Source organism: Pleurodeles waltl, chromosome 12 (genome assembly GCF_031143425.1).
Source record: "Pleurodeles waltl isolate 20211129_DDA chromosome 12, aPleWal1.hap1.20221129, whole genome shotgun sequence".
NCBI classification, from domain to species: Eukaryota; Metazoa; Chordata; class Amphibia; order Caudata; family Salamandridae; genus Pleurodeles; species Pleurodeles waltl.
Genome location: NC_090451.1, coordinates 389,571,796 through 389,598,526, shown reverse-complemented (window position 1 = coordinate 389,598,526; position 26,731 = coordinate 389,571,796). Strand labels below are relative to the sequence as shown.

Here is a 26,731-nt window from a genome sequence, read left to right as displayed (position 1 = left end):
TTGCACGACGGTTTTTTGGGGGAAAAAAGGTGTTGAGGAAAAACTCAACAAGCAAAAAGCGGGAGCAAGCTCCCGATTCACATACACAGGCATGGAAAGAAAAGAACATACGTGGGAGTGGTGCTTATATCCTGCTCTGTTCTTCACTTCCGGGGTGGAACGAAGTCAAGGCAGAGCCACAGCATAACTTGGCATCTGGAGATAATCGAACGATGGTAAATTTGTGGTTGGAAGTAAATACCAGACTCAGCAGCCAAATAACCACATCTTTACTAATCTGTTTCATTTCCCTACTTAACAAGTGCATGTCTACAGGGATATTTACCAAAAGTTTCAAATCATGTGTTACACCTACTGTGTTTACTGGACCGGAATGCCCTGGGTCACCCCTCTTGTTTGTGCTGGAAGTGGAACCCTTGATAGTTTTATACTAAAAGGCTTCAATGGCTCTCCTCACAAGTTATTGAAGTATTTGATTATTTGGAATATACCTAAATTAAATTACGAGCTGTTGGTTATTAAAGACTTTCAGTACTGAACTAAAGCATTTTTATTAAGAACTTATTTCTACATCTCTTGAACTAAAGGGAATGTCAATTTATTAGGATAAAATCCACAAATCGTTCAGAGGAGAACTCGTATGCAAAAATCCACAAAAGGAGGCTATTTTAGATGATAACAGGTCTGCAAAATGTATCATATTCAACAATAATTATGTTGTCTCAGTCATATCTGTAACCTGTATTTACCCTTCAATGCTCAGCAGCGCCCAAGCACAATACACCATATTCGCAGGTCCCTCAAGCATTCAGAGGAAGAAAAAGACGGCTCTGCTTGCAGAACGGATGCATGTCTATGAAGGACGCCACATTTAAAGCATAAGTGCAGTTCAGGAAACTACATTTCCTATGAAGCCACATAACTCTCAAGGATTGCGAAGAATGGCAGCTCTTTTGATGTTATCGAGAATAGGTTTCCTTGTGGTCTAAAGTCCTTTTTAGGCAGTAGATATATCTTGCGCAGCTTCCAGTATGTTCTTTTAGACAGTGAAAATCTTGAACACAGTTTGCATTTTGAAAATTTTTTAACTTCTCCAGCTCAGAGGCTAAGATGATCACATATTCAGCAATGCCACTCCAGTGAGGAGAACATGAACGTCTCATTCTTCTGGGAGGGGGCAGGGGCCCTGCGATGCTTGGATGCTTTTACTTGAGCCTCCCCTCCCCCCACCCTATGTTTGCATTCACCCAGGTCTGCTGCCAAAGAACTTCAGCATCAACCCTCAGCCGGTCAATAAATGACATCACAACACGCCACCAGGGATCCACCAAAGTGGACACATCAAGGTGGACACAGCAACCAGGCAGGCAAAGTAGCCTGCGTCTGTTTCAGTATCTCCCCCCTCAGCCCTCCGGGGGGGGGGGGTTTGATAGAACAGGCACCATTGGAAAGGAGCGTCTTCCTTTCCCAATAGTGCTCCCTTTCGGAAGATTCCAGCTTGGGGATCCATTAAGGTAAGTATCTACCACTAGGCCACCAGGGGTCTGTCTATTGGTTTTTGTGTGTGCGCCCCCCCCCCACCCCCTGACATAAGAGTTAAACCCACTATGGGGCAAATTTATTTTACAGATTGTTCCCTCCTAGGGTTTTACTTTGCCCCTCCAGGGCTTCCAGGCCCAATCACTGCAATCTATGAACAGCAATCCATCCCTAGACAGCAAATTCTATATTCAATATATCTGTTAGAGACATATTCTAGTTGCAGATTCCTTACCTTGGAATTTTCCCCCAGGTGTCAGACTGGTTCCGAAGATTTTTTCTTCGAGCAATACCCTCGCTGGTCAGTAGGTGGCGCCGTAATCACCATGATGATGTTGGGAGTACTACATAGACGCTGCCTCAGCACAGTGACATCAGTTTATTTTCACAACTTTCCACACCAAGGAGCAGAGCCACGAATAACACTGAGATTGGTGCGTCAGGGCTGAGGCCCTGAATGTGGAAGCCCAGTCGCTAGAAATCAATTTGCAAGTGGGGATGATGGGATGGTCGGTAAGGAATCTGCAACTAGAATATGTCTCTACCAGATATATTGTTACCGAAGGAAAGTAACTTGTACATCTGATAGAGACTTCTAGTTGCAGATTCCTTATCTTTGAATAGTTACACAAGCATTGCCATCCCAGGAAGTGGGCTGCGAATCAAGATCATACTAGAAAAAGTCCTGCAGTACCAAATGACCAAAGTAGCCATGCTGACAGACCTGATTGTCCAGGCATTAATGTTTAGTAAGGATGCCCACGTAGCTGCATAGCAGATATCAAGGACACGAACTCTCCGTGCCAAGGCAGTGGCGGCAGCAGTTGATCTGGTGGAATGAGCACACAAGTCCTCAGGTGGTTGCTTTTTGGTCGAAGCGTAGCACATCTTAATGAAAAGAAGTACCTATCGAGAGATGGTACGTTTTTGCACGCCTTCCCTTTCTTCTTACCCACATATCCAACAAAGAGTTGATCGTCCACCGAGAAATCTTTAGTACGATTGAGATAGAACGCCAACGCTCTTTTTGGGTCCAGACGGTGGAGTCTCTCCTCCTCATGAGAAAGATGTGGATGTGCCTAAAAAGTAGGCAAGGTGATGGACTGGCCTACATGTAAAGGTGTAACGATCATGGGAAGGAAGGAAGCCTTGGTGCGTAACACCACTTTGTCAGGGTGCACAGACAAGTATGGGGGTTTTGAAGAAAGAGCCTGAAGCTCAATCACTCTGCGAGCAAAAGTGATGGCAACAAAAAAAACAGTCTTGAAAGTATGGAGCCGTAATGGACAATTGTGCATCGGCTCAAAGGGAGTAAACATTAAGAAAGTAAGTACGAGATTGAGGTCCCACTGAGGCATGATAAATGGAGTGGGAGGAAACAAATGGGTGAGACCCTTAAGGAATCGATTGACAATAAGAGACTGAAAGAGTGAAGGCTGATCAGGCAACCTAAAAAAAGGCAGAAATAGCTGATAACCTTTAAGGTGCCCAAAGCAGAGTCCTGCTGGGCTAAAGAAAGAATTAACAAAAGAACCTCAGAAAGAGGAGCAGAGAGGGGGTCAACAGATTTGTTGGTACACCATGCCAGAAATTTATGCCGACAGGTGTATACCATTTTGGTGGAAGGACGCCTGGCTGCCAAGATAATGTCACAGACTTTGAGTGGAAGGTCAAACGCCGTCAACTGCTGCCGCTCAATCTCCACGCATGAAGGCGGAGATTGGACAGGTTCGGGTGGAGAACCGTCCGCTTCTCATGCGACAGAAGATCCTCACGAAGAGGCAGTCTGAGTGGAGGATCGGTGGCCATGCTCAATAGTTCTGGATCCCATACTCTCCGTGCCCAGTCCAGAGCCCTCCAGATAACTTGGGCCCGGTCGTTCCTGATCTTCTTGAGAACTCTGGGCAGAAGTGGTATAGGCGGAAAGGAGGCCGGAGTTCCACTCAAGACAAAAAGCATCTCCGAGCGAATTCCGCCTTGGAAACTCCAACGTGTAAAACAGCTGATATTGCGCATTCTCTGTGGAGACGAACAGATCTAACCAAGGCTCTCCTCACTGCTGAAAGACCTTGCGCCACCTCCAGATGGAGACGCCATTTGTGATCGGCTATGTATTGACGGCTGAGTTAGTCTGCTCTGGCGTTCACAGAGCCTGCAAGAATTTTACCCACCAGGGTAATGTCCTGATGTGCCAGCCATGTCCATAGGCACAGTGCCTCTGGACAAAGGGTCCAGGACCCTACTACGCCGTGTTTGTTGCAGTACCACATGGCAGTAGTGTTGTCCATGAACATGTGCACTACTTTCCCTTTGGGAGAGGGAAAAATTGCTTTCAACGCAAGCCTGAACGCCCGGAGGTCCAGAAGATTGATATGGAGACCAGACTCTGCAGGAGATCAGACACCTCTGATCTCCACCTCGCCCATGTGGCCGCCCCATCCCAGAAGTGACGCATCCATCACTATGGATAGATCTGGCTGGGGAAAGGAGAGAGAGAGAGATCTGCTGTTGACCCAATGCCGATTCAAAAGCCACCACTGCAGGTCTTTCGCAGTCCCCTCTGAGATCTGGACCATGTCGCAGAGATTTCCCTGATGCTGTGCCCATTGGAACTTCAAGTACCACTGCAGAGCCCGCATAGGACATCTGCCATGTGTTACTAGCAGGATGCAGGAGGCAACGAGGCCCAGCAGCATCAGAGTCAGTCTCCCCAAAACCCAAGACAGCATGAAAGATCGGAATCATAGCCTGAATATCTTGGACTCGCTTCTCAGGAGGATAGGCCTGTAACTGCACTGCGTCCAGAACAGCTCGAAAAGGGAGCATCTGAGAGGGAGTCAGGTGTGACTTTGTCAAGTTTGTAGTGAACCCCAGAGTGTGCAGGAGGTTTGCCGTAGTCTGAAGGTGGGAGATGACTTCCTGGGGTGAGTCTGCCTTCAACAGCCAGTCGTCGAGGTAGGGGAAGACTGAAACCGCCAACCTGCGCAGATGAGCTGCAACCACCGCAATTGCTTTAGTGAATATCCTTGGGACGCTAGTAAGGTCAAAGGGGAGCATGGCAAATTGAAAGTGCTCGTGACCTACCATGAATCGGAGGTATCGTCTGTGGGCAGGCAGGATGGGATATGGAAATAAGCATTGTGCAAGTCCAACGCTACCATCCAGTCTCCTGGGTCCAAGGCAGACAGGACCTGAGCCAGGGTGAACAACTTTAATTTCTCCTCTTTGAGGAAGAGATTGAGGTCCTGAAGGTCTAGGATGGGACATTAGCCCTTGTCTTTTTAGGGCACCAGAAAGTAACGGGAATAACAACCATGACCTACTTTTGGCGCAGGGACCCTCTCTATGGCTCCCTTGGCCAAGCGAGTCTTAACTTCCTGGAGCAGAAGTGCCAGATGATCTTCCAGAATATGGCTGACTGATGGAGGCATGGCTGGTGGTGCAGATTTAAAGGGGGGGGGGGGGGGAGTAGCCCTTTCGAACCATCTGCAAAACCCACCTCTCCGTAATGATTGATTCCCAGTGTGGCAAGTGATAGCGAATCCTGCAGCCAACTGGACTGGAGTGAGGGGACGGACCAGGAGGGTTTGGAGGCTACAACAGGAGCAGGGGTAGACTGGGCAGACCTCTGGTTCCCTGTCCCACGCCCACGTAGGATTCCGCATCCCCGGCCACGCAACGGCTGAACAGCATAGGTGGCATGGTGGCTGGGATAGGAAAGCGACAGGGAGCCCTTTCTGTCACCACGAAAGGCAGACTGTTGGGGTGAGGGGCAGTGGAAAGGCCAAGGGACAAAGCCTTAGTCCGGGAGTCCTTGAACCTCTCCAAAGCCAAGTCCACCTTGTCTCCAAAGAGAGGAGAGCCATTAAAGGGCATGTTCATATGAGTTTGTTGGGCATCCCCTGAAAAACCAGATGTACATAACCAGGCGTGGGCCCTCAAGGCCACCGTCGTCACAACCGATCTACCTAGAGAGTCGGTCATGTCCAGCTCACATCTGATAGTGAACTTTGCTGCGTCTCCCCATCGGTGACAGCTTGGGAGACTATATCACGGGCCTCCTCCGGTATCTGCAGCAGAACTTGCGTGACTGTATCCCACAGAGAGTGGGTATAGCGGCCCAAAAGGCATGCAGTGTTCACTGACGGCAACGCAAGACTTGAGGAAGAAAACATCTTCTTCCCAAATTTTTCCAGCCTTTTTGATTCCCTATACAGGGTTGCAAAAGGGAATCTGTCCAAGGTTGAGGATGCCTTGCTGACAAGGCTCTCAGGCGTGGCGTGTTGGGGCAGGAATTTAGGGTTCGGTGCAGGCCGATGGCGGAGTGCAATAGTCCTGATCATAGGAAACCCTGTGTTGGGTCTGGACCAAGTACCCTTAAGGACATGGGTGATGGCTTCATTGAATTGAATAAGAGGCTCAGATGTGGAAGCCCCTGGTTGAAGCACCTCTGTCAGGAGATTAGACATGACCTGAACAGTAGGCAACTCAAGGACAAGGACCTCAGCCGCCCTATTGACAACCATGGAATAAGTTGCTCCCTCCGCCGTAGCCAAGGTAGCAGAAGACAGTATGCCAGAGTCTGGAGAGGTATCCAGGCCACTGGCCTGATCCAACTCCTGTGCCCAGTCCAAGTTAGGGACATCCTGGTATTCATATGGGTCCAGGGACCCCTCCAATCCTTCCCCGATTTCGTACCCATAAGAAAAGGGGTCAGAATTCATCCTGGGGTGAATAGGCCCCATCGAAGGAGGCGGCGTCGGCCGATCGGGGATGAGGATTGGGTAGATGTCAATGGTGGGCACCACCAACGTCTAGAGCGTTGACAATCAAACCGGCGCCGGGGAAGGTCTCAATGGTACGGCCAGTGCGGATCAGAGAGCAGATCCGGAGGAGACCTCGGTGGCCGGAGCCGCCAGCATGGAAAACAGAGGTCCTTCCCCAAACCAAAACCTTTGGGCCCGAACGCATCGTATCGGAGGATCAGTCTGGCCCAAAATGAGGCGCATAGCCCCATAAAACTCCTTTGATTGGGCAGGGGATGCCCTGGCTCCCAGAAATTCAGGGAAGCGTGGAGCGGACCCAGAAGCAGGCCCGAAGACGGAGACCTCTAGCGTCAACGCTCCTTCCCTGTCGCATCAACCGAGCAACGGGGTGAAGTCGAAGGATGACGGGATCTCTTCAACTTCTTCTTCTTCTTCTTCTTCTTCTTCTTCCCTTGACCCGACGACTTCGAAGAAGAATGGTGGTGGCTTCGCAACCGGTCTTGAGACATTCCCCTTGAGCAAGACCGGGACTTACGCCATAAGCTTGAGGGACCGCTCCCTCAAGGCCTTCGGGTGCATGGCCCGGCACTCTGAGCACAACTTTGGGTCGTGGTCGCGCTCTAGGCACCACAAACAGACCCAATGCAGATCCGTCACCATCATGCGGTGACAGTCCTTGCAAGGTTTGAAGCCGGTCTTTGGGGACATCCCTCAACACACCAAAATAAACTCACCAAAAAGTCAAAAAAAGAGTCAAAGTCAGTCAAAAAGCAACCAAGGGTAGCTCTGTCCGGACCAGCGCGTGGCATGGAAAGAAGAAAAGAACTCATGCCACTGAGCTGAGGCGGCGTCTATGTACTACTCCTGATGTCATCATGGCAAATACGATGCCCGTGGAGTTGAGCGACGCCACCTACCAACGCGCAAGGGTATTGCTCGAAGACGAAATCTCCAGATCCAGACGGACGCCTGGGGGAAAATTCTTAGGTAAGGAATCTGCAACTAGAAGTTTCTATCACATAGAGACATGAGGAGCTAACCAAAGCTTACACCTAGACTTCTTTTCACAGTAATCGTGTGTAGAAAGAATGCAGATGGTTGAGATAGGAATAACACACAGACCACTGCACTCCACACTAGTCACATAGGTCATACTATGACTAAACATCTCTATAACCACACTCAGGTCCACTTTAAACACTCCATGCTTGAGGCATTTGCATTACACATATGCCAGGCAACACAAAAGGAAGTTTCCCAGTCCTAGAAAGGATGAAGTATGCCCCACTATGTGGATGAGAGTCCACCTTTCTACACAAGTTTTTTTTACAGTAGTCAAAAGAATAACGCAAAACAAAACAATGAAGTGGGGAAATGTTATGAATACTCGACTAGTGGAATTTTGGTATCTGTGATGCAAGTCATGTTGCCTGTCAATGAGGACAGTTATAACATTCATCCTACTCACATTTCTCCCAACTACAACTACAATTATACCCATCAGAGGTGTGTGTGTGTGTGTGTGTGTGTGTGCTTTCTCCATAGTAGAGGACTGGTTTGAACTGCAGCCAAATACAGTGAATAGTTACTTCACCCAGGGTGTGGTATTTCAGAAAAGTAGATAATCAGGAGAAAATATGTTGGTGCAGGCTGTCTTACACACACAGCTTTCCAAATGCCAAATGTCTGCTCAAATCACATATTATCACCACATTTCTGTGAGGGAAAGGTTTGGGACAGACAAAATTCCTGCCCTCCCCCATATTTCCACACTTCTTATGATGAAAATCACACCCCGCATGCGGTTAGGTATTGTGCCCGAGATAAAAATCCAGTATAAAGTCTCTGTGAGCATGCAGGCAAGAGGAGACTTACATGCACAACAAAGATGTGCGATTTTTATAAAGGGTAAGCGTTACTACAGCATGCATTTCTGGTCATCCGACTTTCTACCCAGTGTAGACATGCACCTCATGAAGCCATTATTTTCATTTGAGACTCTTGCTCTATCCACCTTGGACTTTGTACACACAGGCTACAACATGTTAAAGGCAGGCTCAAACTGAATAATCACTACAGTGATCTTCCCGCTACTGTTCACCATTACACTTTATCAGCTCCTCTTTCCGAAGATGATACAAAGGAATCCTTCCCATAAAAAGTGAGGTCGAAAGGGTTTTTCCCAGTGGCAGCCTTCTCTCCTGATGGACCACAAAACCCTAGTAATCAATGCTCTAGGGGACTTTAACAACACAATTCAATGCACGGCTGATGGGAACGGGCCACATAGCCTCAAACATACTTGTAGGAAATTCCATGCATTAACTTGGAAAGCTGTCGCTAAATTTGACACATAATGGTTATTTCGCCAGAACTGAAACAGGATTTGCCAGAAATAAACACAGAGAGGGATTCTGCCAAATCTTCGGTTTAAGAATATAAATGTACTTGGCTTTTTGTCAAGCAGGTTAGATGCCGAAGTAGCTGTGCTTCTGTCTCTGATCATCACCAAGGCTGAGATGTGGAGAATAACGATAAGTATATAGCATCATCACCTGGAGCCCTACCTTTGTTGCAAGTATGAAATCTGAAATATTACCATCTAAGGTATAGTGTGACACCTGTACTAATGCCTAAGATTCTATAGTGAAAGAATTTCATAAAAAGCAAGGGTGCATGTATATTTGGAGGGCAGGGCTTTCCAGAGTCCTAAAAGAATCCAGCAGGAGAGGCCCATGAGTGCACAAATTTCAATATAGGTCTGTGATTTGTTGAAAGGCAAGTTTTTCCCATGAGCCTTCACGCTCTTGCGGAAGCGAGGGCTCCAGCGAGTCTCGGGAGAGCTCCGATTAGCTGGCTGTTGGAATGTTCAAAATTAAATGGCGGCCACTACTGTTTACTGTGAAAAATTGTAGATATAGTGGAAATGAAGTAAAAAAAGCTATATAAAGGGTTAGCAGAAAGGTATGCTTCCCCCCCCTATATTTCGAGAGGGCAACTGTGATAAAATGTATTGTAGGATGTTTTTAACTAATTTTTATGATCTTGCAGGGCTCTCAGGGGATCGTGAATAGTAAAAAGAGGTAGACGAATTCTGCATACACTCCATTAGTAGAAATGCATACTGTGGTCATTGTTTTTGAGAGGAAGTGTGTAAGAGAGAAGCAGTGTGATGAGTAGATGGTTAATTCCTATTTTCCAAAAACATATTATCTTGCAAAACTCTAGTGGGATCATAAACAGTAGAAAGGAGTAGGTGTTCTTTGAATACACTGTAATGTGCACACTTGCTACTGTTTGGGGGATGTTCCTGCAGATAGTGCTTATCAGAGTGCACTATATACGTTCATCTGCTTTGTATGAGTTGTGAGAAGGGTACAGTTTCTCCCCACGCTCTACTATGCACACCCATTATCAGAGAAAGGGGTATTAGCAGGAAAGACAGTCCTTGGACAGAGCATACTATGCACAAATGTAATCCAAGAGAGGTTTCAGCAAAGAGGCCAGCCTTTCTCTACACCCCCTACTACGCACACCTGTCGTGTGAGAGAGGGGTCTGGAAGGAGGGCTAGTCCATGTACACATGCTAATACACACAGCCATCACCTGAGACAGAGATCGGACATAAGAGGCCAGTCCATGTACACAACTCCGAGACAGAGTTATGACCAAAGAGGCTAGTTCATGTATACACCCTACTATGCACATCTGTCATCAGAGACCGAGATCTTATTGGAGAGGCTCGTTTTTCTCCACAGCCTACTAAGCACAGCCATCATCTGAGGGAGAGGTCTGCAAGGAGAGTGGAGTCCATGTACACATTCTAATACCTACACCATTCATCTGAGAGAGAGGACTTAGTGGAGAGGCAGTCTTTCTCTATACACCCTACTATGCAAACCTGTTATCTGAGAGAGGTCTGGAAGGAGAGGGCAGACCATGTACACACCTTACTAGGCACTCTTGTTATCTGAGAAAGAGGTATGGAAAGAAAGGGTAATCCATGCAGACACCCTACTAGGCACATCACTCATGTAAGAGAGAGGTTTGAGGGAAGAGGCCAGTCTCTCCTCACACCCTACTGTGCACACCCACCATCCAAGAAAGGGGTCTCAGTGGAGATGCCAGTCCATCCATACAAACTACTACACACACACCTCTCATGTGAAGGATAGGTCTCACTAGGAGGATACTCTGTCCAATATAGTACCATTTCCCTACAATTTTGTTGGGATTCAGCAAGACTCTCGCAAGAGTAGCTCACAAGCTTCAGAGAATAAAGCTTCAGAGAATAAAGCTTGCTGTATGGACACATGTGATCTCGCGAGACTAGAGGGGGAAATTACCGAGTCTGCCACAAGGTGTTTTACAATACTGCGAGCCTCTAGCAAGACCCACATGTAAAATTACCAGGCCTGCTGCCACAAGGTGTTTTACGATCCTGCTCGAGTTGTGCAAGATCGTTTGGTTCCAAGGGGCCAAGGCTCAACCAATAGTTACCTGTTTTATTACATGGTTGAAGCAATAACTAAAGACATGCATATGAATCAATCACACTCCTTTCTTGGCATGTTTTTCCGCTCCTAGGTGACTTGTGGGTGTTTCGCAAGAGGCCAGCAAGATCGTAAAAAACAGGGAACGTTTTTAATATCACAAATGCAACAATACATCAAATGTTTTTCTACTTTAAGCAACAAGTCTCATGAAGTGCTCTCTTCGGAACTGCAAAAAAAGCAGTATGAACTTAATTCCAAATCTCGCAAGAGAATCACAAGAGACGGACAGGTGTTCGGCTCTCGCAACTGTCTCATGAAAGCCTTAAGACTCTAAACCAAAAATGAATACAATATACATACAATACTGACTTTATCGTTAAACAATAGAATTCAATAAATAACTAACCAGGTGAAAAATAACTCTTTACAACAGATTAGAACGAAATGTATAACTCTGCAATCTCACAAACCTCCCGCAAGAACAATCACACACCTTAAAAATCCATATACACAGTGAAAACACAGTTTACAGTATAGGAAAAACTGATCAGTGTCTTTTTAAAATATAAACATTAAGTTTTTGTAAAGATACATACAAAGACTATGAAAACTATTCAGGGAATATTTCCATATATGTCAGTTACAAAACTAGGAAGTTGCACATTCTCAGCACAAACAATGTTGGAGTAGTTTATGTCTATGTATTTTTAAATATATTTTTATTTAAAAAAAAAAACTAGAAATTCACTGAAAAAGCCAAAAGGGTAAAGTATCATCATAGTTAGGATCAATAAAAATATAGGTTTTCAATGAAAAAAAACACACCTTAGAAATTCACAGAAAAAAAACATAGGTTAAAGTAACGTTATAGTTTGAATCTCTGTGACGTTAAGATTTTGAACTAAACAAACACAAAAGTTCAGCAGTTGGAGAAAGTAGCACTAACTATAACTTGCGCCCCCAATGGCTTAACGCGTATTATAGTTCACATTCACAATCAACCACAGATACATGGAAACCCTCATTAAGTACAGTGTTCAGTCTATATACAACTGTTAAGAGAAAGCCAAACTAGTGGATGCCAATTCAAAACAAAAACCTACTACGGACAGCTTTTAGCTGTATGAAACCCGACACCCACTGAACCTACATTAAAAATGAAGTTGATATCAGTGGAGAACTGAGTACTGTGAACAGTAGAGTACTGAAAAGAATAGATTAATAGCAGTGTACATCCTATGCAACAGATGTCCAAAAAGAAAAACACTATTTGCTAAAAAAAATAACAAAGGCCTGAAAGTGGTAAAAATCATACTACCTGCATCCCTTCATCCTGTGGTGAAAGCTTTACAGATACCCCTTCTTCTGAAGCAAAACAAGCACACGTACATACTCATTCTTCTATGTTAAGTATAATTTATCACAATGACGATTCTCACTAATAACTCAAGGCTGCTTACAAAAATTAATATCTACGTCATAGATTCTTTCTCCTGTTAGAAACTTTTTCTGCAGAACTAAAATGTTGTGTGGAGCATAATGAATACAAGTCAACTGTCACTTGCACACAGAGTTACTCTTGAATGCAAACACTTATAAAGTGTTCAATACCTCTACACAGCTGTGGTGCATTAGGAGCCCACACGTTTTGTAAACACTTACACCCTTTAGCTGCACCCAAGCTGTACAAAAATATTTTGAATTAAATTGGTAGTTACACGCCACTATGTTAACTGTAAAACAAACTAGCACACTCATTGAATTATGTCATCAGTAATGACATGAGTGGTGTCATCAATGAGGACATAGAACAAGTCATGAGTGAAGTCATGCAAAGTCATAAGCAGTGCATGGTGGGCGTGCAAGTTATAGTTCGTGCTACTAACTTGAATTTCTGTGTTCTTTTCATTCAAAACATTAATGTCACTGAGAAATTCACCAAACAGTAATGTTACTATAACATATAAGCATATGCATACATACACACACGTATATATATATATATATATATATATATATATATATATATACATACATACATACACACACACACACACACACACACACACACACACAAACACACACACGGGCACAACAAAACCATTGCACCTGCAGATATCTGGAAAAAAGTATGAACTAATTCACTCACTTATTCTCAACTCAAATAATTTGCAAATAGTTGAAACAAAAGAAACCGCATGTAAAAGGACGCTTCTGGGAAATAAAACATTTCATATAAATAATTGCACACCATTCGACAACAGCAAGCAGCATCTGCCATCACAATTTCACGCACAGAATCGAACATGTTTTACTCACCAGTGCTGGATTTTTTCTTGGCAGCTTGTGACCACCTGTCATTAAAACAGATAACTACTCATGAGCAAACAAGTCTAGATGCAAAGCTACAGCATTCAATGCATAAGAAACTAGAACAGTGGCTTTACAGATTTAAAAGTGCTTAAGAGAACATTTTTTTTTTTTTTTACATGATGGCAAAGGAAAGTTACCTTTTAAGCAGGACGCTATCACATCGCCCTAACGCTCACTTCAAGTCTAAAACAGGCTCCAGCTTTTTCAATTCATTCTTCGTTTCAAACCCTACTTTATTCCTAATAGGTGGTGAACAATAAGATAGAAGGCTTACCTTGAATACTGTATTCTGTGGAGAATCAAAATTCCAGTAACATACAACAAAATCCTGCTATATCCAAGTATAAAGTAAGACAGCATTTATGTTGCTTTTTGTATGATGAAGCACACTGCACCCTTTCATTTGAAATGTCATATGCGCATTCGCACTAAAGCTCAAAGTAAGATCAGACGTTTTATTTGTACAGTAGCTAAGAACGATTTCGCAGAACGTCATTCAGGGGCAGAAGCATCTGTTCAAATATTCAAATTAAAAAAAAAGGAACGATCATAAGAAATCAAATGCTGCTCAATGCGGAGTTTAAAAGGTATCCAGAATAATACAGGGTGCCCTATCCCTGAAGGCAGACCCAAATACGGACACAAATATTGGGCAGTTATATGCTGCATTAAAACATGTTTATTTAGCAATTCATATATGAACTGACAATTCTAAAAGAGAACACTAATATAAAGCTCTATGCATCACATTAAACAATGTTAAGTGGAGAAAGGAGATTTGTACGCTGAAATTGTGCACGCTTGTAACACGGTATTCTGAGGACGGCACTCTCCGCATGGCAATAACAGTAAAAATTACTCATCTAAGAATTTTAACTCCTAGTCAGATAGCCCCCTGATCGAGAATTAATTATGGGTAGTCCTAATGGTTACAACATGCGGGAGGAGTGTCCTCTTACTTGTGGCCTCTATGACACTTTTGGCAAAAATGTTTGCAGAAACGGGGCTTTTTCTGTCAAATACACAAGGAGGACACAGTGTTGCTGAACAGTGACAAAAAAGAGGTTCTATAGATAGAGAAAATTCCAAAGCCCCCCTCACACAGATGTTAAATGTCTCAAGCTAGTATAATCACTATATATATATATATATATATATATATATATATATATTTTTTTTTCCATTATAGCAATTTAACTTTAATCTAAAACACTTGTGGCAAGGAAGCATGTAACTTCGGTACAGACTTTTATACTGATCCAAGATACAGTAATATCAGTTAACCTCCACTGATATGCCCCTTTCAAAAACTGTCCAAAGAGGATAACAAAGCATTATGAACTAGTACGAGAGGGGTGAAGTATGAAACATACCCTTTGACCAAATAGTTGAGTGTCCCTTAAAAAAGCTATACAAAACTTCAGTTAGCTAAAAAAAAAAAAAAAAAAAAAAAAAAAAAAAACATTCACCTGCTTTTCAGTGGGAGGAAAAATGACCATGCATCTGCCATGACTAATCAGCTTGGAGGATATTGAAAAATAAGATCTAAAACAGGGTCTTGAGTTGAATTTGTAAAGCTTTTAATGAAAAATGCTGACAAACTGGAAGAACTTGTTGCATCTTCAGCAAGAAGATCACTTATCTCCTTGCTCTAAATGAAAAAAACCCTATCCTCAAATTCTGTAGATCCAAATTTTCGGGTAGAACATATTACTAAGAGTGACAAGAGAAATGCATTCAAACCATCTTCCCACAGAGATTTAAGTGAAAATTAAGGCATCACTGTTTACTGCAGGCATGACATGAATCTCAACTATGAACACTGGTACTTGAGTTTACACATTAAATGTAATGCTTACGACCGCAAAATATTTATACAAGTACTTAACAACATTTAAAATCACAACAAATCGCGCCAAAGGCAAGCCCGTCTGCGCCCGTCCGCGCCAGAACGGGCCAGAGGGCCAGGGACTATGTTTCGAGTTCGGGAAACTTGAGTTACACCAGAGATGAACTCAAGAAGTGGGCGGGCTCGCGCTGTACCAGTACGTTTAATCCGGGTACTGCGTGCGCCTGGAGATGCACACAGTGCAATTGGATGGTGCATATGCCTTCTTCGATGGGTAAGCAGGCAACCCAGGGAGTTCGGGCCACAGATGTGAATAATATTGGACACATTTTGGGGGGAATGGGTAAGGCCGTTAGAATGGGGGGCCTTTTTGCCCTCATAAATGCTAGGTCCCTCCCTAAACATAGATTTGAAATTAATGAGCTTATCCGCACCCTTAACATAGAATGTCTTTTTATAACAGAAACTTGGGCAAGGCCTGATTCGGATCCTGATTTTATCGAAGCAACACCTATTGGCTACTCCTTCTATAGGGTGGATAGGCACACTGGAAGAGGAGGAGGTCTAGCCATTATCTGTAGGTCTGAGCTCACGTGTACTTGGAATAATGCTAGCGGCATTACTGAGGTCTGTGAAGCCATGGCCTTTAAATTATTTCGTGACACATTTTTAGTCTGGGAAGGCCTTCTAATTTATCGCCCCCCTGGCCCTATTGCTAAGTTTTTCTCAATTTGGCCCTCTGTATTGGAACCCCTAATCATGGAATCTAAAGCCATTATACTGGGAGACTTTAATATTCATTTTGATAATACCCGTGATTTATTGGCTGTGGAATTCCTTAACCTGATGAGGGCACTAGATTGGGTACTAAAGGATGGGTTGGCCACGCATAGAGCTGGTCATACCCTTGATGGGATCTTTACTCGTTCCGACGAATCTCTCCACCTGTCCACTACCCCATTAGAATGGACAGATCACGCCCTTTTGACATTTAAATTTTTGGCCAAACAGCAGTTCTGAAAAGTCACTCTCCAGGAGAAACAGATCAGATCCTGGAAAAAAATTGAACCTGAACCTTTGACTAGGGCACTACGACTTAATTGGAATGAGCCTAAGCTGTCCAGGCTGTCTCCACTTGCCAGATTTAATCTAGGGATTGAACAAGCTATGGACATGCTAGCACCTGTAAGAATCTTTTCTTCTTACACCAAGAAGAAATTTAATCAACCTTGGTTTTCCCAAACCCTTAAATCTTTGCAGAGGACATATAGGCAGAAAGAGCGTTGCTGGAAACTCAGTCCGGGTGAAGTTGAGAGGGCAAATCTTAAGCTTGCACTTTACAACTATAAAAAAGCCTGTCTGGCAGCCAAATCGGCTTTCTATACATGTAAAATTAATGAAGCAGCTAACTCCTCTAGAGAACTATTTAAAACGGTCAACATTCTTACTACTCCATCAGATCTACCCAGAGTCGAAAACTCCCAAGATTTCTGTAACAAAGTAGCCACATTTTTTGAATGTAAGGTGCTAGATATTTACTCCAGTTTTAGGCGGGAGGAGACTTTAACCAGCACATCTCCACGACTGACGGTTCATCCGTACCCCGAGGAGACAACCAACGGGTCATCGGATGACCCACTTGTTTTATCTAATTTTAAGATGCCTACCTCGGAGGCTCTGTGCAAATTGCTCCGGGAATGTAAATCGGGCTCCCCCATGGATCCCTGCCCCCCGACTATTCTCCAACTAGTACCAGAGTTAGTGGTCTCCAAGTTGGCTCCCATTTTTCAGGAAGTGCTAGTATCGGGTCTCTACCCAATAGTTGGAAAGAAGCTACTATTATTCCGCTGAAAAAGAAAGCAGCGGGTAAACCGGATGACTTAACGAACTTACGTCCTATAGCTCTTCTTCCCTACGCGGCTAAAATTCTGGAAAAACACCTAAATAAGGAACTAGTAGACTTCCTGTCTAGTTCTAAGGGCTTGGATAACTCGCAACGCGGCTTCCGGAAAGCCCACAGCACTGAATCTGCTCTTATTGCATCATCTGATATCATACGCAGATTGGTGGATAAGGGGCAGGGGGCATTTCTGGTGCTATTGGACTTGTCGGCAGCTTTTGATACTATTGCTCCTCACATCTTGCTTGACCGATTATATCAGACAGGCATCAGAGACCAGGCTCTTAAACTGATTGGATCTTTTCTATCTGATAGATGGGCCACAGTTAGCTGTGGCGATTTTAAGTCTCTTCCCTATCTGTTGCCGTGTGGGGTCTCCCAGGGCTCTTCTCTGAGCCCGACGTTGTTTAATGTGTATGTGGCTCCACTGGCTGAGCTGATTCGTTCCTTTGGCTTCATTCCTACCTCCTATGCTGATGATACTCAGATTATCATCCCTATTGATAATGATCTTGAGGTAGTGGCTACTCGCTTCAATGCCTGTATGGTGGCACTCAGTCACTGGATGAAGTCCAACTGGTTGAAACTCAACTGCGATAAAACCGAGATTTTGTGTTTCGGAATTGACAAGGTGCATTGGACCTCTAGTTGGTGGCCGGAAGAATGTGGGTCACTTCCTGTCCCGCGGTCCCACTCAAGGAATTTAGGAGTAGTATTCGATGAACAATTGTCGTTTAAACCTCAGGTTAATCAGATAATTAAGTCCTGTGTGTGGACAATGAAGAAATTAAGAAAAATCCTCCCCTTTATTCCTCAGACTAGCAGAATCACTGTCGTTTGGGCCCTTGTCATTTCCAGATTGGATTATGGGAATGCGCTTTTACTAAACTTGAATAAAGACGCTTTGAATAGGCTTCAGTTGATGCAGAACACGGCTGCCAGGCTGTTGTTAAAATTACCCCGGGGGGCCTCTGTCAAGAGGGGCCTTAAAGATCTACACTGGCTACCAATTATCCATCGGCTTTCTTTTAAGGCTCTCTGCATCACTCACAAAGCGGCCCATGGGATTGGGCCTGCAACGCTAACCACTAAGCTGAAATGGCATAAGCCTAATCGCGTGTTGCGTTCAGCCTGTGCCTATCAAATCCAAATAGCGCGAACTAGAAAAGTGAAATGGGGAGACAGAGCTTTTACCATCGTTGCAACAAAAATTTGGAATTCTCTTCCATTAAGCATAAGGCAAGAACATAATCATCTAACTTTCAGGAAACTGGTCAAAACTTGGCTGTTTTCCCAATAAGTTTGGGAGCGTCCTTGGTTAGCTCTTAACTGCCTCTCTCAGTCAGCGCTTCGATGCCCGAGGGCCGGAATGCGCTTTAGAAATGCTCAATACAATACAATACAATACAACACAATTAAAGACATTCGAACCAATAAATAATATTGCATAGCTGTCTTTCACAGAGTTACTGGCAATGTGATGTTCTCATCTGTAAGATCCTTTACAATATTTCATACTGCATCCAAAACAAGCATAACTGTACTTCAACTGTGCTTACATTAATTTGCAAGGATTTTTTTCTAGATAATAACCAAAACTAACCATATCTCAGATTAACGTTAATCTTGGATAGTTCAATCTCTCTCTCTCACACACACACACACACACACACACACACACGCACACGCACACACACGCGCACGCACGCAAAAAGTTGTGTGTGTGAATGCATGTGTTCTCAGAAAGAGTGTTATACACCTATTTAAATACGAATACCAAATTATTTACACTCAGAAGGCCAGGTCAAAGTATTCCGATAAGTATGGTCATAAAAGCACAAGATAAAAATACATTTCACAATATTCACAACAGTGGTACAGTATATCATAAATAAATAACCGTTTTAAATAACCATAATAAGTTTTCACATTATACAGTTAAATTGCGTAACGTTTCTTTAACTTCATAGCAGTAACAATATAACTAAGTACAGCAGTACAAATTTCAGGCGAAGCTAAACTCTGCAATTAAACCAGCCCTTCATTAGAGGAGATAAAGTGCTTGTGTAAAAGATTTGGCTGTAAAACAAAACGCTTTCTAAAGGTGCGGTACAGAGTGCAAAAGAGCATAAAGTATGCAGTGGATTCAGTGAAAACATCGCAAGGGCAATATGGAAGAGAGGCAAACCAGGTGCCTCCTAAAGGAAAGGCCACTAAAAAATGGCACATTATTCAACCTTAACCTGGTCAGATAAAATCTGTGCTCAGAGTTAATACTCCAGGATAAATTAAGTTCAATGTCTGAAATCGAAACGATCTGCATATATGGACCCATATTGAGAGACCTCTTCATTCTAATTTCCTCCCTATGTGATTCAAAATGTTGTTTAACCACTTCTTTAATATGTAGACCAATAATGTCAGGTTAATCAAAAAGACGGCTATAATCCAAACTATAAAAAGTATTTTTGACGCAAGTCAGCCATGTAATGGCATTCATGTTATCTGGGTGTAGACAATCCTCCAACATCTGACTAGAAAACCCTGCCTTAGGACTGTTCCATAACTTCAACCACAATGATATGAGGGCCATACCAACTTGATCCTCTAGAAAGCCCATACCCAATTTCAGATGCAAAACTAGGTTCGGTATAGCTTTGGGAATGGCTAAAAACTTTCAATTTTTTTTTTTTTTAGGTACCTGTAATTTCCCACGAGCAGTGTAGCGCCAAACTACTGCCCCATATGTGCTAAATGTAAGGCACTTAGGGGGTCATTCTGACCCTGGCGGTAATTACCGCCATGGCGGAGGTCGGCGGTAGCACCGCCAACAGGCTGGCGGTGCACCGCTGGGCATTCTGACTGCGGCGGTTCAGCCGCGGCCAGAAACGGATAGTCGGCGGTGTCCCGCCGACTTTCCGCTGCCCTTGAGAATCCTCCATGGCGGCGGAGCGCGCTCCGCCGCCATGGGGATTCTGACACCCCCTACCGCCATCCAGTTCCTGGCGGTTCTCCCGCCGGGAACAGGATGGCGGTAGGGGGTGCCGCGGGGCCCCTGGGGGCCCCTGCAGTGCCCATGCCAATGGCATGGGCACTGCAGGGGCCCCCGTAAGAGGGCCCCAAAAAGAATTTCAGTGTCTGCCTAGCAGACACTGAAATTCGCGACGGGTGCAACTGCACCCGTCGCACCTTCCCACGCCGCCGGCTCAATTCTGAGCCGCCGTCCTCGTGGGAAGGGTGTTTCCCGCTGGGCTGGCGGGCGGACTTTCAGCGGTCGCCCACCAGCCCAGTGGGAAAGCCAGAATGACCGCCGCGGTCTTTTGACCGCGGAGCGGTCTTTCGGCGGGAACCGCGTGGCGGGCAGCGACCGCCATCCGCCGCGGTCAGAATGACCCCCTTAGTCTTGTAGAGCTGGATCATCTCCTCAATCTGTTTATCAGCTAGCCTTTTGTCAAATCTAAACATCATATAACAGGCAGCCCTCATCCTTGACAATCTCAGGTTAGTTAGCATGACTCATTAACGTCCCAGGAAGATACCTAAATAATTAAAAGAAGGGACTCTTCTCTCTCCCCGCCCCCACCCCCCCCAAATAAATCGGTGTCTCTCAAATGTTCATTTTTTTTTTCTTTTACACTTGGTATGTTTGGGGCCACATGTCACTATAAATGATTTTTGCAGGTTTTCTTTAATATTCAGTTTTAGCATAAAATCATTAAAAACATGTAACAGTTGCTGAAGGCTGTTAGCTATTAATGCTAAAATGAACACATTGTATGCATAAAGCAGACCCAGAACTGCATGGGAGCTGATTCTGGGAACATCCTTGCAACAGGACCCTAAGACAGTGTCTAGGGAATTACTATAGAATAAAACCATGAAGGAGGCTAATATACAGCCCTGTCTGACCCCCTGTAGCAGCCTTTACTGGGTGTGTGCAATCCCCATGCTGTGTGAAGCACACTTTTGTTACTGTGTCCCAATGCAAGCGCCATATGAGGTCCAACAAAAGGGGGGGGGGGGAAATCGATGTCTGCCACGTCCATCAATTGGCACAGCTTATCCCTGTATACTAAGTCAAATGCACAGGAGAGGTCCACGAAGGCCATATTCAGGGCACCTCTCCTTGCTTTGACATATTTCCTTAGACTCCGGGATAGATTGAGAGCTTGCTCCACAGTCCCTAAACCGTGTCGAAAGCCATATTACACAGTTGAAAAAAAGGAATCGGCCTCTGACCAGTTCTCCAATTTGCCCAGGATAACCCGCTCTAGAATCTTTGCTGTTAAATCTATTAGTGAAATTGGGTGGTAACATGCCAGAGGATTGCGCTCAATTTTTTTGTAAATTCAATATTGTGTTTAAATAGATCTATTGGAACCCCATGGGGGCCTGGCACCTTCCCACTAACAGAACTCAAAATAGCAATGGTGACAGACACTAGATCTACAGGTTCAAATAACCAGCACTCATTATTGAGGGCTACCTGCCTCAATATCCTTTGGTCCTTCCTTGACTGGATTAAAAATGAAGGAGAAGTGGTCAATTCATTCCTGTTCTAAGATTGCACTTGATATTGGTACCTAAACTGTCCGAGAAAAAAGGGTGGTTTAATATTTAGCAAAAAGAGTACTATTCTTCAGGCAAACTGGTTTTCAAGGTCCTCCCATGCCTTAGATCTAATTTCTTGCTTTCTTTTCTTAATGGCTCTATTCAACACCATAATGTCAGCGGTATTACTTGGGATCTTATTAGTGGCCATTTTGAGGGCTTTGTGCGCTGCAGTTCATTCGGGGTCAAACCATGAATAGGTGGGTTGCTCTCTTGGCGGCTTCTTTGTATGAAGGTATGTATGGAATGGAATGGAATGGAATGACCAATTCCAATGAGGCTGTCCCGGATTTTAGTAGGATCAGCATCTGGGAAAAGGCAGTAGGTAATATCATTCGAGGCCTCAATGACCAGATTGTTAAAAAACTTATTTGGGTTGATACTTCCCCAGTTTAATAGAACCCCTTTATTTGCAGAGTAAATGACTGCGGAGTTGGGGCCTGATTTAGAGTTTGGGGGACAGGTTACTCTGTCACAAACATCACAGATATCCCGTCCGCTGTATTATGACCTCCATAGGCTAATATGGGATCGTAATACGGAGGAGGAGATTTCTGTCAAGTTTGTGACAGAGTAAAACCCTCCGCCAAGCTCCAAATCAGGCACTTAGTCCTGTCTGATGTACCAGAATGAAGAAAAGTTGAAATCCCTAAAATACTAGGGTTGTGATCACACACAAGGCATTTTGATTTGCTAAAGTTTTTAACAAGCAAAAAACCTTTAATTGCACTCTACTGCATTATACGATTACAAATTAACCACATTTGGTTAGTCAAAACTTGCCTGCAATGTCAATGGATAAGTGATTTCTTGTTTTGTACCAGGTCGAACCATAAACAGCCCCTGTACTTTCATTTAAACTGAACTTTAATGGTTGGAACTGTTCCTTCATTTATTTCCACAAGAAAGACCTGTTTAAAATTAAAAAAGAAAAAACGAATCCAAAAAAAAAGTAGGGACACAACAGCTGTTATTTGCAACTAGTCTGTTATTTTACAATCTATGGTAGAAAACTAAATTCTAAGTGGGAGAGAGGGTTTCATAACCTTCAAGAAGTCTTTATATAATCGTCTTTTTAAAGAAAGGAAAATTATTATTTCAATGTACTTTTCCCATCCATAAAGTCAGCTAAAAGAAAAAAAAGAAGACTTGAAAACTATAAGAAAGGCATGTTCATTAACCCCAACATGATAATCCTTTCATAGCTGCATATTAACTAGTTACATATTCATAATCATGTACATTATTTAAAGGACCTTCTGAGAGTTTCAAGTTACATCCATTATCTGTAGTTATAAAGGTTACAGAAGATATTCGACTTAATGTTTCCAGGAAGGTTCTTTAATTAGTAAATATGTAAATCGGGTGGAACATGCACATATTTTATACTTAAAGAAGAGGCAAAGCTTACGACATGACAAGTTTTCATTAAAAATTCTATTTTGTTCACTTTATCGTTTCATCGCAGCTCAGCTCCTCTTTCAAACACATTTTCATTCAAATTATCAATCCTTATCACTGTCTCTCTCATTCCGTGAGCACCTAGTGGTCCTAACATACTGCACATCACCGCTAGTTAAACCATGAAGACCACAGTGCTTGAGAAATGTGCATGGGGTGGCCTACACAGCTCCCATAATATTTTTCTACACAGGAACAGTCATGAACCTTTTCACACAAGAAGCCACTGCACTGATAGTACATGTTTACATATTTCACTGACCATATCTGCTCTGTAGATCAATAGAAAATAGTGGTTTTAGAAAGGGTTTGCCAGCATTTGTGCCAACAATTCCTTTCGCATGAGACAATCATCTTTCCCACAATCACACTGAACAGTGTAAATTGTCAACCAAATGATTTGTGCTGTAAGGGTTTTGTTCTAGGTATCCACTACTTCTCCAGTAGAAAAAAGATAAATCTGAAAACGTGTCCTTGACACCAAACATTATGTCCTGGGCATCGGACAATAGGAATTCCACACCCCTGCAAGAAAGACAGACGAATCACCTTGTGAATGTCCAGGACCATAAACGTAACTACTTTGTGTCGTATTGAGACACAGTGGTGGACTTCTTGTTTGCCAACCAGATTTCCCTGTTGCCGGATAAGAAACTTACATGAATGAAGGCTTGATCCACAGGAATCTTGTACTTAAATGAAGTTATAATTTATTGTTTGAACAAGCTGGAATCTTATTCAATGGATAGAGAAGATGGCTGAATTCTCAATTCCCCTTTAGAGTCAGCATGTCTTGCCTCAGTGGAAGACAGGCGACCTTCTTCTAAATAAAGTGCAGGATATATGACAACCACAGCTAGCAAGGTTGAGGGTTGGTCCACCAAGATGACTCAGCACTCAGGTAGTCCTAGATATTTAGAAGGTCTCTGTCTAATAGTCGCATTTATGGGAAATTTACAACCTCTGCAACCAGTCCAACACAAGTCTTCTGTTGGGTATCAACACAATGCCCCACTCAAAAATGTGGAGAGGTCACACTTTCTTTCCAGAAATGTCTCAAAAGGCATCCATCTTCAACAGCTCCCTAACTTGAAACCAGGTTTTGAGAACTACATGGTTCAGTGCCAATTTGTGATTAAAGCTGCCTGCTCTTTCATTCAGAACACCTGCAATGCAGAGACCAGAAGGGGAGCATGGTCAATGTCAAATGTCGAATACAATTAGCAGAGTTCTTAAGAACGGAGACTCCCTTGTTTTCACCTGTAAAACAGTGCCATAGTATGTTCAATGTTTACCATCAAAACTTAGCTGCAATGTTCTGCTGACTTGAATATGAAAATAGGTGCTCTGCTTGTCCACCACTAACGTCCAGTCTACTGGACCCAGGGCAGATAGAACGGGGGCCAACGCCTCTGCTTTTTTTCAGCACAGGGAAATAACAGGAGTAGCACCCAGTGCTGATCTCAGAGGCCAGGATCCTCTGCATGAACCTCCTGCAGAAAAACTGTCAAACAGCTCTCTGAAAGCTGCTCTGATGTGGGTGGAAAATGCAGCAGCACAGAAAGGAATGACAGGGCACAGGTCAATGAGGCTATATGCAGGAACCACCTATCAGATGTTATGGCTTACCACCCGTGAATAAAATGACTGTTCCTGCCTCCCACGGGGTGGTAGTGTGCTGCCAAGGGCAAACTAAATAAGCTTAGAGACTGCTACAGAAGGGGCTGGGAGATTGACTGAACCTGCAAGCCCGCACATTGTCTGCTAGATCCCCTACCTGGACTTCAAAACGACTGGGGTGCATACTGTTTGGGTGTCAGACCTTGATGTTGTCTGTTGGCTAAACACCAAACAATGCGTAGAAAGGGGTGAAACTATTGGCCTTGTGGGTGTGGAGACCGAGGGAGCATGCAGCAGCTCTACTATCTTAGAAGCACTTGCGAGCGGAGTCTGTCTCCTCACCAAAAAAGAGACACTTGTTGAAAGGCATTTCCATGAGCAATGCTTGAACATCACCCGAAAGCCTGAGCATCTCATCGATGCTTGGTGCCAAAGCACCTCATTAGAGCCCACGGCACTGCCTTAAGAGCTGGTCATATCCAGGCCTGACAGTATAACTACTTGGCTGCATCCTGGACATTCTTAATGGTCTGTGCCAAGTTGGTGCAAAATTCTTCTGGGACTGCTAGCAGAACATCCCCAACCAGGCCCAATTATGCCAGGGAGAACCACACCAGCATGTAGCTGGCATTAACAGACAGGAGGATGAGGATAGCAGAATAAATAGCCTCTTTCCAAATGTCACAATTCTTTCAGTTTCTCTGGCAGGTAGCACAGAAAATAACTGGGGATAACTCTGTTAGGGGAGGCATGTATTACCAGGCTCTCAGAAGTAGAGTGCTACATCTGGAAGTTAGGGTTACCCAGAGCAGGTCTTTGGTCACACACCACCTGTCTATCCACAAGGGGGAGTGAGCAGGATTTAGTCCAAGTACCAATCAGAGTGTTGTCAGGGCTTAATTCAACAGCAGTAGTGGTGGTGGTTCAGACAGGGCCTGTCCAAGTTGCAACACTTCCAAGATGACACTGGCTTTTAATGTAACGGAAGATAACTGTAAATCCAACATTTCAGCTGCCCGTCTAATCACTAGGGCGAATGAAGCAGACTCTTCTGTGGATGGGCCAAGAGGAGAACCCAGCCCCATGTCAGGGGATGTTTCCAGGCCACTAGTCTGTTGTGGGTTCAGATAAAAATTATCATCATCACATTGGGGGAAGAAGTTGTTCTCAGTGTCACCATCATCACTGTTGGAAGTAGCCCTTTCTGCAGGGTCATCCTCAGACTTGTTGCCTTCCTCTGCCTTGTTTTTGATGGTTTTTGGATTCTGGGCACTTTACCACTGCTCACCAGTGCTAAATTACAGGTGTTGTATACACTGAACATAGTAACATTGGCTTTTCCACAACTGTCATATTTAATTTACTTGTAAGTTCCTAGTAAAGTGCACTATACGTGCCCAGAGCCTGTAAATTAAATGTTACTAGCGTGCATGCAGCACTGATTGTGCCACCCACTAGAGCTGCCTTTCAAACATATCTCAGGCCTGCCACTACAGAGCTTGTTGTGCAGTTTTAAACTGCCATTTCAAAGGCACATGTAGGTACACGCACTGTACTCCAAACCCAACCAAACCAGGACTGTACTGGAACCAAGGACACTCTGCCAGGAAGGACTGCTGTGCTGCCAGGAGGGTCTGTCACTCTGCAACTGTATTGCTGTGTTGGCATACTGCTTGCTGTGTGCTGTGCGGTAAGAGGGACTGCCACTTTGCTACTTGCTTTGCTGTGTTGGCCTGCTGCTTCTTGCCTGGAGTCAGAGGGACTGGAGTGAGAGGGACTGGACCTGCTCTCTACATCCGTGAACCCAAGATTCTCCAAGGGCCTGTTGGTTTGTCCCCTGTTTTTGAAGTCTCAGCGATGTCAAAGTTTGCCTGCAACTTGCCTGGTGCTGCTGACCTCTGCCACTTGTGAACCTTACTGTTGCCCGAGGTGCCCCTGTCCAGTCCTGGGCCGCAGAAGCGGGTTCTGTTGTTGATTTCTGCAAAAGCCGACAGCATACCATTGACATCAACGCTTTGCTCCATCATTGGTACTGTTTAAGCGGATTCTGCGTGAGTTCTGTAGTTGGCCTACTCTCCATCACGGTTAGCCTGAACTTTGGATTTGCACCCATCCC

General features: G+C 44.2%; 1 protein-coding gene across 2 annotated transcripts in view; it reads right to left on the bottom strand.

Annotated features, from left to right (window-relative positions):
- Positions 1-26,731, bottom strand: part of URI1 (URI1 prefoldin like chaperone) — a 427,315-nt gene that overhangs the window by 322,602 nt on the left and 77,982 nt on the right. Inside the window, exon 2 of one of the 2 annotated variants that reach the window (XM_069216758.1) lies at positions 13,121-13,155. The exons of the other annotated variant lie outside the window; for it this stretch is intronic. Within the exon in view, the coding sequence (XP_069072859.1) occupies positions 13,121-13,155 (35 nt within the window). The remainder of the gene's footprint in view (positions 1-13,120; positions 13,156-26,731) is intronic. 2 annotated transcript variants of the gene reach the window in all.